We start from the raw sequence: 15,609 nt of genomic DNA, 5'->3' as shown, positions 1-15,609 counted from the left end.
AGGCATAGTGACCTCCCCCATTAACAGCCCACTAAATCTTTATTCTCTCAGTGAACACTTTTTTAGCCTGAGACAAAACATAATAGCCGACGCAGCTGGACAGATTAAAAGGCAGTAGAGGCTGACGGGGTGAATCCAGGGAGAGGAAAGATCTGACACATCCTGATAGATCTGGTCAGGCTGCAGAGCAGTGGACGACGAGGAGGGAGAGAGGAGAAGAGGTTGATATTAGGAGAAGATGACAGAAATGGGAGAGAGCCAGGGAGGTGAGAGCCAGGGAGGAGATGTGATGAGAGGGGACTAATTGGAAAACGTTCAAGGAAGAAGACAAAGAGAGATGAAAAGGAGAGTGTTGAACAGACTTGTAGTCTCTGTGGTTTGGAAACTGTAGTTAAAAAGAAAAGAACAAAAAAGGAAACCAGAGAAAATTAACCAAAGCTAATGGGAGTAATTAGAGGCAAGAATCAGAAAAGCAGGATACGAAGAAAACTGTAGAGAAGCTGAAGAAAGGAGGGAAGAGAGTGAAACTTTACATACAAACACTGTTGAGAAAAACATTAATATTAATAAAAGCAACTGAGGAAAACAGGGCATTAAATCAAAACAAGTCACTCCACCTGTGGTTTGAATGTGAACCAAACAATAAAAGCATGTGTGCGCCCTCCTCACCGTACTCATTGATGAGCAGGGCCAGGTACTCTCTGTAGTGGGAGCTGACGTAGAGCAGCAGAGCCGGACTCTGGTTCGTCCTGAAGCTCAGGGAGACGTTCTCTCCCCTCAGGGTCGTGTCAGAGTAGATGGAAGACGGCAGAGCGCTGCTGTTCCTGATGAACTCATAGGGCTCCTTGAAGGTGTAGCTGACAGACGTGTCCGACTTGAAGCTGGCCGACACCTCTGGAGGAAGAAAGGCAGCCACAGAGAGGCTCATTACAGACCTTTACATGGCAGTATCTCATGTCCTCAACTAAAACATGAAATGACTGTTAGGGGGCAGCCCAAATAATTTCATCTGGTGTCTGTTCACGTTTGCAATTTCATCCTTTAAGTTTTTTAAAGTACATTATGAGCATTCATCCAGTCTTATAGAAATAACTGCCCATGTGCTGAGGTAGAATGTACTGTATAGACTGTATAGACTGTATGCACTGTAAAGACAGATGGAACTGATGCATTTACCCTTGTCTGTTGACAGTAAATTTAGAGCAGACAGCAGACGCAATGTGTCGTAAAGTGGCTAGACAGATCTCAAGAGAGAGGTCAAGGTAAGTGGCACCATGAATGTTTTCTTAGTTGAAAAGAAATTTATTTAACCGCTTCAGCTTCATAAAGACTGTGAGAAGTTTGTCAGCAGCACTTAAACTCTTCCAGCAACTTATTTGGCTATTTTTATTGGTTTGAGTTACTTGGCAGGAAAGTCAGTCTTAAATCAAAATTTGTTAAATTTGTCCTTCCAAAAGAATTTAGTATATTCTCCAGCCAAAGAAGAAAGCATAAAGACATTGGCTGGTACCCTTTACCTGCACCCCTAAGGTGATTACCTGGCATTTATCACGTTTAAAAAGCTTTACAATTCTCATTCACCCATTCACACACAGTGACAGCAGCAGATTTAGGGATTAGTGTCTTACATACAGGAGAAGCATTGCACTGTGACTAAAGGACACGCTGGTCTACATGGTGAGCTACAGACGTCTGCTCAGTGTACAGTGTGTGTACCTGTATGGCAGAAGACTCCAGCATAAGCCGACAGGCCACAGTCACAGTGAAAGCCGCTGGCTCGCTCCACACAGTGGCCCTGGTTCAGGCAGAGCGAGCCGTAGCTGCTGCAGTGACCAGGGCAGCCGGGCCGAACCCCAGGTGTGATCTTCGCCCTCTCCTCCAGGTCCAGCGTCACACCGTTCAGCTGCAGAGAGCGAATGCAGCCTCGGAAGCCCTTCTGCCTGGATGCTGTCCCTCCTGATAAAATAAAAAAGCACACAGATGTATTGTGCTTCATTTTAAATTTCCTGCATAGCTGAATTATCAGAAAAAATCAACACCAAGACCAACATCAAAGCTACCACTCAGAACAGAGATGGAAATATTCCTGTCTGCCTCCTTTATCCCAGCATTTTTTAAAATTTCTTTGTTGAAAAACCCATATGTTTTTCCTTTCTCCTCCTCTTGTCATCTCTGCTCCTCCAGAAGCTCTGAGCTGTTAAAACCTATATAATGAAATGTTGAAACAGCAATGAGGCAACACGCTGCAGGTGGAAGGGCAGAAGAAATTCCCATTCCATCACTTTTCCTTGCACCATCTCCACCTGTGCTTGCAGTTTGTCATATTTTATAATGGTTACAAATCCAGTGACAGTGAAACAACATCAAGAATACGTGTCCACCTTTGGGCGCGCACACACACACACACACACACACACACACAGCCAACCTGTCATCTGCAAAGATCCTGGCTAAAATTGTTATTGTCATCAGTGTTCAGACATAGAGTACCAGCACTTCACTCTCAGCTCTCAAAGTTGACAACCTCCTACTACTGAGCATCAGCAGTTTGTTACACCAATAAAACACCGAGCTCTGAGACAAACAAGTTACAAACTACAAATTATTGAAGTAGGTAACACAAGAAGAACAGTAACACAGAGGTGAAAATGCCCCCAAACCTTTTAAGAAAACAGAGTAACGACATAAACATTTTTGATTAATATTCTTTACAAAAGTAATAGGAGGGTCGTTGACATTTGAACAGATTTTGTTTTTCTGGCTTATGAAAGCAGGTTTTTATGTTAGGGTGCACCAGGACATTGCATTTTAAAAACATTAGGCAAAGTCGATTTATATTCAAGGTGGCTGTGGTTCAGGAGGTAGCGCAGTCGTCCTCTAACCAGAAGGTCAGCGGTTCAACTCCCGTTATCCCCAGCCCACAAGTGTCCATGGCTAAGACACTGAAACACAGCCGTAATGTCCCCAACCAGCAGTAAATAAGGAGCGCAGCCAAAGTTATCTAAAGAAATCACCATGTGTGTCTCATTTTTACACACAATAAACAAGTTTATTCTTAATCATGTGTTGTTTATTTCATAGCACTAGAGGTTTAATTTACCTTTAGCATGCATTTCAAATGTGCCACTCTGTGAGTCTGTGCACCAGCCTGTCCACCCAATCCAATATTTTCTAGATCTCCCCCTGTCAAACACATACATCTCTCAGTATTCCAGTGTATTCTATAAAGGATTACGGGTCTAAGACGGATGGTGGTGACTGTTCAGAGCAGATTATTGGCTAAACACATTCAGCCAATCAATATTCAGCTCAGATTTGCTGCAGCTGTTTTCATCTAATCTCATCACTGCTCGTTGGTTTGTTTTCCCTCTAAAGTGTGTTTACCAATATGAAACAACAAAATATTCAAAGAATGATAACATCTGATAAGTGATAGCTTTGCAGTATTTTTCAATCAGAAGTTAAATGGAGAATTTCATTTGCATACCTGAACTGATGATAAACAGTGGTGCAGTATCAATGGAGATTCTCTGCCTGCTGATGGTAAATTATGTAGTTGACTAAGAAATATCTCACACATTATGATTCATTTACAGATTCAAGAAATTACATCACTGTTCCCCAATTACAGGATTTATTAAATGTGTTTTTTGTTCAGTGCTCAGAAACCATAGACTCAGCACTTTCATATCCAACAGTGCTGAGCAGCTGGTGGTGTTTGGCCACTACCAGTTTGGCTCTTTGTTTGCTTTCTTGTATGTAAGGCTGTGAATGAAGAGATAGTAGAAGCTCTGTAGAGCAGATGTGCAGGCTTAGCATTGTTTATATCCAGTAATGCTTAGCTGACAACAGGATTTAGCCAAAAGCTGATACACGTGAAAAACAGGCAATATTTTTAGCCCATTTCTGAGGATTTAACGGAGACAGACAGCACTATGGAGCATCGCATGTTGTACATGTTAGCAATACCTAAACTTTTCCTTACAAAACACCTGAATAACAAGACACAGCTCTGTAATAATTTTTGTTTCATCAAAAACCATCCAGTGGAAAGTTAAGAAAGAAACCACGAATTTTACTGACAAAAGACAAAAATATTTGGACCAAAAGTTTGGTGATCAACCTGCTGTCTGCAGGTGAGACAGAGGCACAGAACAATTCAATCTCTTGAACAAAACACAAGACAAGTAAGTAGAAAGAGTGATCAAGAGAAAGAAATTAATTTTCCAGTCCCAGAAGATTTTAGAAAGGGTCATGAACCCAGCAGCACTGAGGCTGAGACAGAGACTGAGGCTGTCATGCACACACAAGAATGTCCCACTCCTCACCTATGAACAGCTGGCTGTTGAGCTGCAGGTGGAAGTGTCCATCTGCAGGAGCCTCCTGTGTGGCAGCAGGAAGTTCATCCAACCGAAGTGACGCCTCCTTGATGTTCCGCTCAGCTCGCACTCGATGCCACCGGTTGTCATTCAGATGGACGCTCGACTCCACACGAACCTCCAGTGGCCCGTTACCCACGTCGAAGGAGAAAACCACCTGAGTGGAGGCTGATTGAGGGCAAGAAGAAGGGATAGTGAGAGAGGTGGAGGGTGATTTATGTAGATAGTCATGTGTTGAAGGAAGGGGACATAGGGAAACATCCAAAGAGAAAAGTAGATAATTAACATCTTACCACTTGTTTGCCATGCTAAACTTAATGCCAATCATTCTCTTGCTTGATGAAACAGATGTACTTTATTGTCTGAAGTCCTGAATTCATTTTCTACAAATCAAAATATCGTTTCTTGTTAATTACTGCTTTAATTAAAATGTCACAACAAATGCTTCTCAGAACCACATTTAATCAAGGGAAGGCATTCAGCCTGGTCAGTCCACCAAAATCACTTTGCTCAAAACATTCTGGTCTTCCTGAACAATATTTAAATCAATACTGTTATATATTGAAATATTGACATTTAATGACTCGTAATTTACAAAAACTAAAATGCAATGGAAACCTAATAATGATGAATAACGTGTGGACACAGAAAGCCAAACACTATTCATTAAACAGAGAAAATAAGGCAAATTCACAGCATCTCAATTTATGGGAGACTGCTGAAATCTCACACAGTGATTTAGTTTGAGGCCATGGTTACATCTTCATACACACACACACACACACACACACACACACACACACACACACACACAAATCTTGCCAAACACAGCTGGATCAGTCTTCATTTACAGCATAGCTGCATATTCCCCCTCAGAGTCCAAGTAAGACCTGCCAGTGCCACAAATGGGAATACACACAAGAGCTTTTACAAGCAGGTAGGCTGAACTCAAGTAGAAACAAACGAACTGAGGGGAGTGCAGGAGTTTGTGGAATTAAGTTTAATTACTCTCTCACAACAAAACAACAAGCCCTAAAGCCAGCTGAGCTTCTAACTAAGCAGACTGGGAACGTTTTTTTGCAGGATAGCAAAAACAAACAAACAAACAAACAAACAAAACAGAAATGATTCTGGCAGGAGGTTATGTACTGATTACATGAGAGAACTAGATTATGTGCTTCTTCTGCTTTCCAGCAGCTATAATGGTCTTTATTGCAGGCTGGCAGCATCCCAGGAAACCTCACAGCAGATGATCTGGGGGTGCTGTGCCTTTTGCCATCAGCCAGTAACTTGGCTCATTTACACAAGCACAGTTTTGAGGCTGTCAGACTTACATTTGGTATTTCTGTTTCATACTACTTACAGTACTTAAGTATAAAAAATAAAAGTCAACATTACACTCTTTATTGGAGTGTTACAATACTGTATATCTACAGAGTATTACACAACTATAGCCAGTCAGGGTAGAGCTCATTTTTAAACCTTTATATGCATACACAGTGAAAGCAGTGGATTAAAAAGTACAATATTTCCCTCTGACATGTATTGTACCTCATTTTGTAGTACTGATACTTTTACTTAAACCTGCAGCATAAACAAACAAATGAACACAACACTGCAATTGTATCCCATCAGTTGACAATGCGGTGATTTTTAGCAAACAGTTGTTCATTTTAACTATTTTGATTTGGAGTTATATTTTCAGGCCACCTGACAAACTCAAGTTCAATAATCAATAATAATCTTTCAGCTTTGTTTTTGGTCTCTACCAGCTCCTGAGGGAAATATCTGACTCTTTAGCTCCTAAATATATCAGTATTTTCAGCACATAATCATTAATTGGGTCCATCACCTGATTGGTGCTGGGCAGGTAGGAGCTTTATTGATGAAAACCTCTGCCTGTTGTGGCCGGAGGTTATGGTAACCCCTTTCACACTACCACAGTATATTTACATTATCAATACATATGTTATTATAAAAATAACTGTAGCTGCATTAAGTATCTTTTTCCACCACTGTCTTTCTGTGCAGCATCATGTTCAGGACCACGGCCAGCTCCTTGGCCCTGCTGGTTCAGCACCATGGACAGCACCTCAGTGCTGAATGTATTGATTTTCTGCCATCTGCTCTGCTGTCAATGTTCACTCCACCAACAGGAAAAGGTTTAGGAGAGCACACGCAAAGTAAATCAGGCATCTTCATGTTGTGCTGGTGGACGGTGAGGACGTACTACTAAGAATCCACGGAAAATGAAAGTGAAGAAAGTGTTCTCAGGCTCAGTCAGTGTTACAGAGCTGGAAACAGAATTGCAAAAGGTAACCATCGATGACTCCACTAACCGTTTTCAAGACATCTATATTAAATGACATCCGCCACTGCTGTGTACATACAGTAAGTGTGTACTTCATGCCATGCTGCACCACAATCATAACCATATAAGCACAAGGACACCTTCTTGGGTAATGCAGCTATATTTCAAACGACGAAATCTATGCTAGGCTATAAACATGCATCTTACACCCTACCACATTACCATGGCACCCATAAACTAAATAACGCCCTGCTGGTTATTACTGTCATAATCAAAATGACACACTGCAATGCCCATAAATGTGTGCATTACACAAGAGACAGGAATTAATGGAGGGTCAGGATAAAATGCCCCTGAGAGTTTCTAAAACAACAGTAAAATTAAAATCAGGGTTGCAAAAAATGCCCGTAGTTGTTATGAGTTCCATTTAATGGGTTTAATCTTCACATTTTGCAATGCTGTCCTCTGTCAGCAGACTATCCACAGAGGTGTATGACTGTGCAGCATGAGGAAACTGATTAGAAAACAACAAATGATGCAGCCCAAAGCAGAATAAACTGCTGGAAGCACACAAACGAGCCTGTCTATAAAAACAATAAAACAATTTCATCTAATCTCAACAGTTAAAGGGTAAATAAAAGGAAAATGCCACCATCCTCAACTATAAGTCCCCCAGAAAACACTTTATTTCTAGCAGTGAGAAAAAACAGAATGAAGAAAGTATAATCCCAAGCGGGAAAATTTATATTGTATGTTCTAACTGCCTCACTATTAGACCCATAAATATAGATTAAAAAAAACAAGCTATTTGTTTTGCTGTCATACTATAAATCATACTCTTCCCACATAATTTACAGAAATACATATTTTGTCTTTATCATCCAGCTCCTACTTACAGCTCAGTTCGATCCGGATAAAGTCTTTGATGCCAAGGTTTTCCAGGAACACACCAGAGGAGGCTGTGGTTTTAAACAGGAAGGAGATATCTGCACTCAGCTCCGCATGGAAGGTGGGGAAGTGGAGGTATGATGTCTCCTTGTCAAAAAACGCAGCGTTCCAGAAGTTCTCTGAGAAACACACATACAGAAAAAACCCACTGTTCAGAAACGAGTTGACCTGTTAAGCTGATTAGCTGAAAACAAAAGTGTAGTTATAATAGCTCTGCTTTGACATTTGTAGCAAATGTATTAATTTGCAGGCACTAAAAACTGAAATTACAAAATACTTTAAAAGAGGAACAGACAGAATGGTTGCTCTGATGTGTTTGGAATAAAAGAAATGTTTAGTCAAGTTCCCAAAAGTCTTAATGCTACAATGTTGGCCACCTGTAACAAAAACCTCAGCAATGCTTTAGGTTTAAATATCCCCATTTTGTCCCTGCAGTGGGGACATTTACAGAAAGAAAACACATGCAAAAATAAAACACAGTCACATGAATACAACATCAGCCACTTTAAAACATACAACAAAATGTGAAAACATACAACAAAATGCAGCCAAATGCACAAACATGCTGCAAATATACTACAACATAAGGAAATACAGAAAAACTGCAGGATGCAGTGAACAAAACTAAACTGAGTTAAGTTTCCAGGGGACACTATAAGAACTGATGAACATGCTCGATTGTGCAAGTTGTTGCCATAGTTTGTGGCTCATGGAGTTACTTAGTGTGACTTAGCATGACATACTGCAGGCTATGTTAGCCTGTGCAATCAAATAGATATGTTATACACTACACACAAGTGAATAACAACTATTTGCAATAATACTGGAATCACGCTTGAGTTGGCTCTGTTTGCAAGACAAAATAACTGAAACTGGAAGCTGACAGGCTCATTACAAAACAGCTCTGTTCAAACTAAATTTGCATTTGTTTGACCAAGCCAACAGCAGTTTTAAGAATAAGACCTTTCTGTCCTGTTCAAAGCAAGTGTAAGCGGGCAGTCACAGAATTTGGGGTGACCTACTGTCTCCATGACAACAGAGCGGTCCCACCCTGTAGGCAGCCTCCGACCCTGGCCTGTGGATGTCACCCAGCACCAGAGACTTGACCGGGAGGCTCTCTTTATGGATGAGCAAGCCTGAGTCTTCAGCCCTGGTAGAGGAAGAAGAAGAAAGGGAAAAAAAAGAAATGATAAAATCAGCAGGAGAAGATGACGAAGACATAATAGTATGACAGTAATAATTAGAAGAGGGAAGGAAAATAGATGAAGGACAAATAAGATTTAAAGAGGAGAGGAAGGCAAATTTAAGAAGAGGATGAGCTTTGAAGAACATATAGAGGAAGCAGAAGTATCAGGACCAGATTAATATGTAAGAAAAAGGATGAACAAAAACACACCAATCACAAAACCCTAATTCTCCTTATTTGTTTGCATAAATGTATTAGCGTGTATATTTTTATTCTTCCATCATATACCCTGTTGACATTATTACATGTTGTGACAGGTTGATGCAAACTTTTCACTGTGTAGGTGCAGTTGCTTGGGGACATGTCTACTCCCAAAATAAAATATTCTGACACTCACGCTCCATCCACGCCCGTCTTACAGAACAGCTACTCCCCCAACAAGACACCTACGTTCCATTCCCCACACTCAGCCTTAAACGCCTGCTGAGGAAGGTTGTGTATAAAAATATACCCATGATTGGAAGGACTGGTGTGTACAGTACTTCATGAGTCTGTTAAAATATTGAACAGCAGCTGTAGCAGCTTCAGTGCACATGTTCTGTCACTTATCTGTTTTGTTATTGACCTGTTCCTCTTTCCTCCCTGCCTGAACTCTTTGCCTTCCTGTGTCTGGACTCTGATTTTTCCCTTGGTTTGGTTCATGTTCATCTCTTATTTATACTATTTTTACCTGTATTCCTTTGAACCTGCATTCACTTAGTCACCTGTTTGCTAGAGGTGGGCCCGACATAAAGATTGGACTGAGGCGGCAGCAGGCCTGGACTGTACCAAGTGCCCAGTACAGGAAAGGGGGGAGTTTGGGAGAAATGTGTCGTTTATTTCTTTGTGGTTTATGTTTAAACTTTGTCAAGCTATGTTTTTTTTAAAATGTAAAGATAAATATTTAGTTATTAGCAGACTGTCTGTTCAGTGTGCATTGGTTTGGCCAGCCAGTATATGTGTTACCTATTTGTTGCCATTTGTTAGGTGAGTTGGTTTTTGTTTGAGGTACTGTGCAGTTCAGTTTGCTGTATTTTGAATTTCCTTATCTTTTGCTGACCTCCTTAAAAGGACTAGTTAGTTTGATATTGATGTTTGTATTTTCTCCTTTTTGGGTTTTAAAAGCTGTGTCCTCTGCCTTACTGTTCTGTCCCTGACATATTAAATGCAGGACATTTACTTGTAACAGAGTATTTTTACACTTTTGTATTGCTACTTTTGCTTAAGTAAGGGATATGAGTACTTCTTCTGCCACTGCATTACTTTGAGAAAAATATAAACTATCTGTGTGAGTTTATTAATGTCAGTACCACTCCGTGCGGTCAGCGTCACAGTTGCAGTAGTGTTGTGGATCCACACAGTCGCCCTGTAGACCACAGGCACACTGCTGGCTGCCTGGCTGGGCTCCTCCCCAGTACGTCTGGAGACGACCGGAGCCAGGACCACCGAGCCACCAGCTGAACGGAGAGCCCTCTGAAACACACACATGACAACTAATGCATATGAGAAATCAATCTGACCTAACTCTGTACATCATTCACTCTGCAAGTGTGTTACATTTTTCTTACAGGACAAGACAGAGAAAATAGCTCAGAGCTGTATGAGCTGTTATACTGTAAATAGTAATTTACTTCTACTGATTTGCCCACAAAGGAAGTGTATTTATTATAGCATGTTGTTGTTTGGACATCATATGATCTTATAATGAAAAAGGATACACAAGTAAAATATTCAAAGATGACCCACAAAAACAGACAAAACCTTTTTGGTTTGAGTGTTGCTTTCACTTCACATTCCCTAAGAAAAACTACTATGTACAATAAAATACAGTAAAACTGAAAACAGCTTTTGGAAATGATTAAAAAGAAAAAAAAACTGTTGTTTATTTATTGTGACTTATGAGCATCATTAGTAAAATAATGAGAATGTAACTACTTCTGCTTTCTCCATCCATTTTCTATATTCCAAAATATTAAATCCTTCAGCTTTTTATATGTATCTTACTAGAACACAACAACAAAGTGTCCATAAATCCTGCCTAGACGTTGCAGCTCTGGTCCCGGCATTATGTACTGCCCCACTTGTAATTTTGATGGATCTTACTTTCTTGGCATTTAGTTTACAGTGGCTTTGAGTGGCTTACAATAAAGTAAAATCCATTTGTCTCTTCCTGTACTCTTTCTTCAGGCCACTTATTGTTTGCTCCTTATGATTCCAGCTTCATTTTTCTGCCAACTGTCTTTGCTGCAACCAGACAGGAGATGGATGAATAACATGGAGGATTATTCAAATGCCCTGCAGCATTTTCTCTAAAGCTGTAATATGCATACAGTGTATGCTGCTTGAACGCAAATGCATTAAAGATAAATGTTGCAATTATGGGCATAAAATGATAATTATGACAAGTTTCCCGTCCACTTTGTCATAAACAGTTTTGCCAGGGAAAAAATGCACCTTTTTGGTGGTTCTAACTCTCAGCATCAGGGTCAGTTAATGACCATGAAAACATAAAAAAAACACAGACACATTAATTTGCCTTAATTCTCAAGACATTTAAACAAATCATACATAATCAATTTGTCTGGTTCACTGGTGAACAAGAAAATCCCTGGAACCTGATTAAGTTTGAAATTATGAGCACAGCAGTCATTTAGTTTGGTCTGGTAGAGAGAGAAACACGTGTGGAGCTGCAGGGAATCACACCATTTTCTCCAGAGCATTTGTATATTTGTATAAGCCTCATAACTCGCTCATATAAAATTAGATTCAGAGAAAGAACAAAAATTAAAACAAGTGCGATTCAGTGGTTGAGTAAATCAAGGCTTTAAGAGAGAAGAGAAAACACATTAGCAGATTATTTTACTATCTTCAAGACAATTATTTGTTTTCCCTAATTTGTTTGAGTTAATCTTTTTTCCCACTGGAGGCCAATGAAGCTGAGAGGGTTCAGCTAAATCTTCTGATTATTCCTGGTTTGAATTCCAGCTCCTTAGCTATTTAACTACCTGAATAATCAAACAGGTTTTACCTGGAGTGTTGAGGAGGCGGGACTTCCTGCAGTGGTAGGACAGTTCCTGTTCACAGTGCTCTGATTGGCTCATGGCAGCCAATAGCTGCTCCTCTTCAGTTGAGTAGTCAAAGTGAACCAAATGCTGGTTTACACCTGGTGAGGGCCGGACTCTGGTCAGCTCTGTGTTGTTGTGTTGGATGACCATCCATGTCTTCTCCTCTGGAAATAGTAAAAAAAAAAACAAAACAAAAAAAACTATGATCATACAGATTCAGCTCTGAGTACTGAAAATCAGGAAAGGGAACTTTTCTCTCTCTTTCTTATTCTTCCTGTCTCTCCCTTTTACTTTGATGACTAATTTTTTTGTACTTATTCTATTTGTTGTTGTTTCTCTTTTTATACAAAAGTGAAAAAACCTCAACAAACCGTTGAGCTTACTGCTGATACATTTATTTATTTTAAATATTTATGTCTATACTGTTTAGTTGGAGGCTAATTTATCCAGTCAGAGGACATCAGAAAGTTCACTTGTTGAATGAAACAGCAAGAGCAAACACATTGACTCACACAGGTAATTACTGTAGGTCAGTGAGGCATTTGCTTCTTTAAAATGTATGTTATTTTAAAGAAGTCTGTGCTTTCCTCAGGTGCATATTTGTTTGTGGAGAGATGTGGAAATGTCTGGAGAGTGCTCTGAAACAGCTTTAAAGCATCTTGAGTTGAGGATTACATTATTATACAAAATATTTGGACTGGTGAAGGATTAGTTAAAGCTGAAGGTCTCGCTCCTTCTCCTTCTCCCTGAACTGCTTGTGGGCTCTTCTGGGTTTTCAGCTAAAGGAAAAGCTGTGTTTAGCTGTAGGGTCTATAGAAAGCTGGCCTACAACCCATAATCTAATGGAGTATTTCCAGCTGTATAGTATTGTGACACTGTGGGGCCAAAAATATAAGATAAATATGTCATGATGCTAATAATGGACAGAGAGGTAGATGAACAGGGAAAACAAATACTGAGACAGAGAAAGGAGGATGAACAAAAGAGTGGAGTGGAGAGTGATGAGTGGAACAATAATCAGTTACTGTTATGTAAATGTTGATCATACTAAACACAGTGATGATGGGAGGATGAGTGTGTGTGCGTGTGTGTGTCACCTGTCATGTTGCAGTAGACCAGCTGTGGTTTGATTGGTCCACTGCCGTCCACATCGATATAAAAATGTCCCGACGTGTTGCCGTTGTGTTTGTACGCCTCACAGGACTCTTCGTACACGGCTGGTGGGGGGTGGGGGTGTGTGTGATAATGAGATTGGCTTTAACATGAATCACATCAACAGTCACGTGGCTGACACACAGGAGCTGTGGAGGATTATGGCTGCTGCTTCATATGTACTGTATATATCGGCATTAAATATAACAAATCAAATAACCACAGTGAGGTGTTTTATTTCTGCAGCAGCGTCCTATAAAGACTGATAGGAACACAGCAAACAGAACTTTGGACCTTAATCTATGGAGACAGAGAAGAAGAGACAGGGCAGTCAGTCTCGCATACACACACCAGTGCATCCACTGCAGTTGAGCCCTTCAAGTCAAATCCATATCTGAGGTTTCCACTCTCTGCTCACCTGTTTATCTCTCTTCTTCTGCACAGTCAGAGGCCTTTAATTCATCACACCCCTCAGTGTGATGAGAAAAAAGATTTCACTGATTTCAGCAATAAAAATGTGACCTGTGGTTGAGTGTTTAATGAAATGTATGTACTGTTACACTGTCTTTATTATAACTCATAAGGGTCGTTGCAACCTCTGATGCCAGACCTTCGAGCCAAGGAGATTGCAGTGTCTCGAGGTCAGAAGAAAGCCTTAAAGTGTTTACTGGAATTTACAATTCAGACTTGGCTGACCTCGTGCTCACTGGGCCCAGAGTATATATTCATTTCAGTTAATGGAAACTGAGCAGAGAGTCAGTTTTTATGCGTCTTGGAAACTCTCCTCCGTTAGTATCATGGATTTGACTTGAAAGAATTAGCATGGAACCAGCAAATCTCACTTATAGGCTCATCTCACCTCCACAGTTTTATTTATACATTCAGTATTTGTCAGTTTAGTCACAGCTACAGACTCATTAACCGCCATCATATCGCTCACACACACACACACACACACACACACACACACACACACACGCACACACACACACACAGGTTTCATAAATGCTGCAGTGGGAGAAGGATATTATGCAGGCATCACACTGCTTTACTCAGCCATTTGTCATGTCTTTACTGGCTCACTGTGTGCACTATTTCTTTTATTTTATAAAGTCAGTGCCTTTTCACTTTGCCCTATTGCAGTTTGCTCCAGTTACTTTATGTAACAGGAATTTCATTCTCTGCCTAGGCTAACGTTAAACTGAGAGAAAGACCATGATAATTACTAACATGGGCTACAGGCAGGTTTACTGTTGAACATGTAATGTTACAGCCGTATGAGGTTACCATTACACCGGGTTTGAGAGGCTACAGCAGCATGTTAATTTATAGTAGAGTATAAGCTATCATTAGTTGGAGACCCAGTGTAATAACACAGTTGGTCGTACTCCTTACTTTTATTGAAAAAGTAAGTTACAGTTGTTATGCCTATAATGTTAGCAGTATTTTCCTGTTACCCTGAGTAACCATCAATATTCATTTTTTATATATATCCACTCAGCCAAACACTAACAACTAATCAAAGCTGATACTGTATGCTAATAGATAATGAGTGATGATAATGCAGTATATACGCTGACTTCCTTGGATAAGTAGTGTTCTATGCAGTCTGGATGGCACACAGCAGATGACAGGATGCTCATTGCAACCATAAGGGACTTGCACTTCGAAGACTCGAGACTTGACTTTGACTTTCATCACCTCAACCTAACAAGTAGTAGTAAAATGATATATATCTAGGCTATTTTCTAGGAGAGAGAATCACTATCTCCACATCCAGCAAAGTGGACACCTAGCAAAGAGCTTTGGCTTCACTGTGTGGCATTTAGTATGCCGTCATTTGAAGAACTGCACATTTATTTTGGAATATGCACCAGTGAATGAACCGCAACAAGCAACTGTATCATTATGTGATCATGAGGCTTTGTCTGGGGTGTCAAGATCTATATCTCCATTGGCTGATCTCAGCCTATTGTCTAGAGGGCATGTGATGATGAGTGACAGGTGACTTACAGCTGTGGCAGGGGGGCCCCCGTTAGCCGCTGTCAGAGCAGTTACAGTGGAAGACGGTCCAGGACTGACTGCATCGAGCGCCGTGTTCACAGCGACTGGGAGAACACCTGAGGGAAAGACTAAGCATCAAGAAGGCTCCAGAGCTTAACTTAAAGATTCTCCTGGATTTTATCCCAGTTCCTAACAATATCCTGGTGGGATGGACAACAAAAACTAAACAAAAACAACAACAAAACAAAAGAAATTACACTCTCTTTTATCCCCTCCTTGAACCGCCACCTTATTGTGGTGGAGGGGTTTGAGTACCCGAGTGATCCTAGGAGCTATGTTGTCGGGGGCTATATGTCCCTGGTAGGGTCTCCCAAGGCAAACAGGTCCTGGGTGACGGGTCAGACTAAGAGTGGTTCAAAAGCCCCTTATGAATAGACTAACATCAAGTCCCGTGACGTCGCCCGGCATGGCGCAGCCGGGGCCCCACCCTGGAGCCAGGCCCGGGGTTGGGGCTCGAATGCGAGC

General features: G+C 40.7%; 1 protein-coding gene across 1 annotated transcript in view; it reads right to left on the bottom strand.

Moving 5' to 3' along the window:
• The window catches only part of LOC109974505 (contactin-associated protein-like 4), a 79,775-nt gene that overhangs the window by 10,909 nt on the left and 53,257 nt on the right, over positions 1 to 15,609 (bottom strand). Inside the window, 9 exon segments of the mRNA XM_020624715.1 lie at positions 670 to 894; positions 1,717 to 1,956; positions 4,329 to 4,547; positions 7,587 to 7,757; positions 8,661 to 8,788; positions 10,174 to 10,336; positions 11,892 to 12,092; positions 13,026 to 13,145; positions 15,094 to 15,200. Of these exon segments, the coding sequence (XP_020480371.1) occupies positions 670 to 894; positions 1,717 to 1,956; positions 4,329 to 4,547; positions 7,587 to 7,757; positions 8,661 to 8,788; positions 10,174 to 10,336; positions 11,892 to 12,092; positions 13,026 to 13,145; positions 15,094 to 15,200 (1,574 nt within the window).

This window comes from Monopterus albus, unplaced genomic scaffold (genome assembly GCF_001952655.1).
Source record: "Monopterus albus unplaced genomic scaffold, M_albus_1.0 scaffold335.1, whole genome shotgun sequence".
NCBI classification, from domain to species: Eukaryota; Metazoa; Chordata; class Actinopteri; order Synbranchiformes; family Synbranchidae; genus Monopterus; species Monopterus albus.
The sequence above is the reverse complement of the archived record's forward strand: the minus strand, read 5'-3'. Positions and strand labels throughout refer to the sequence as shown.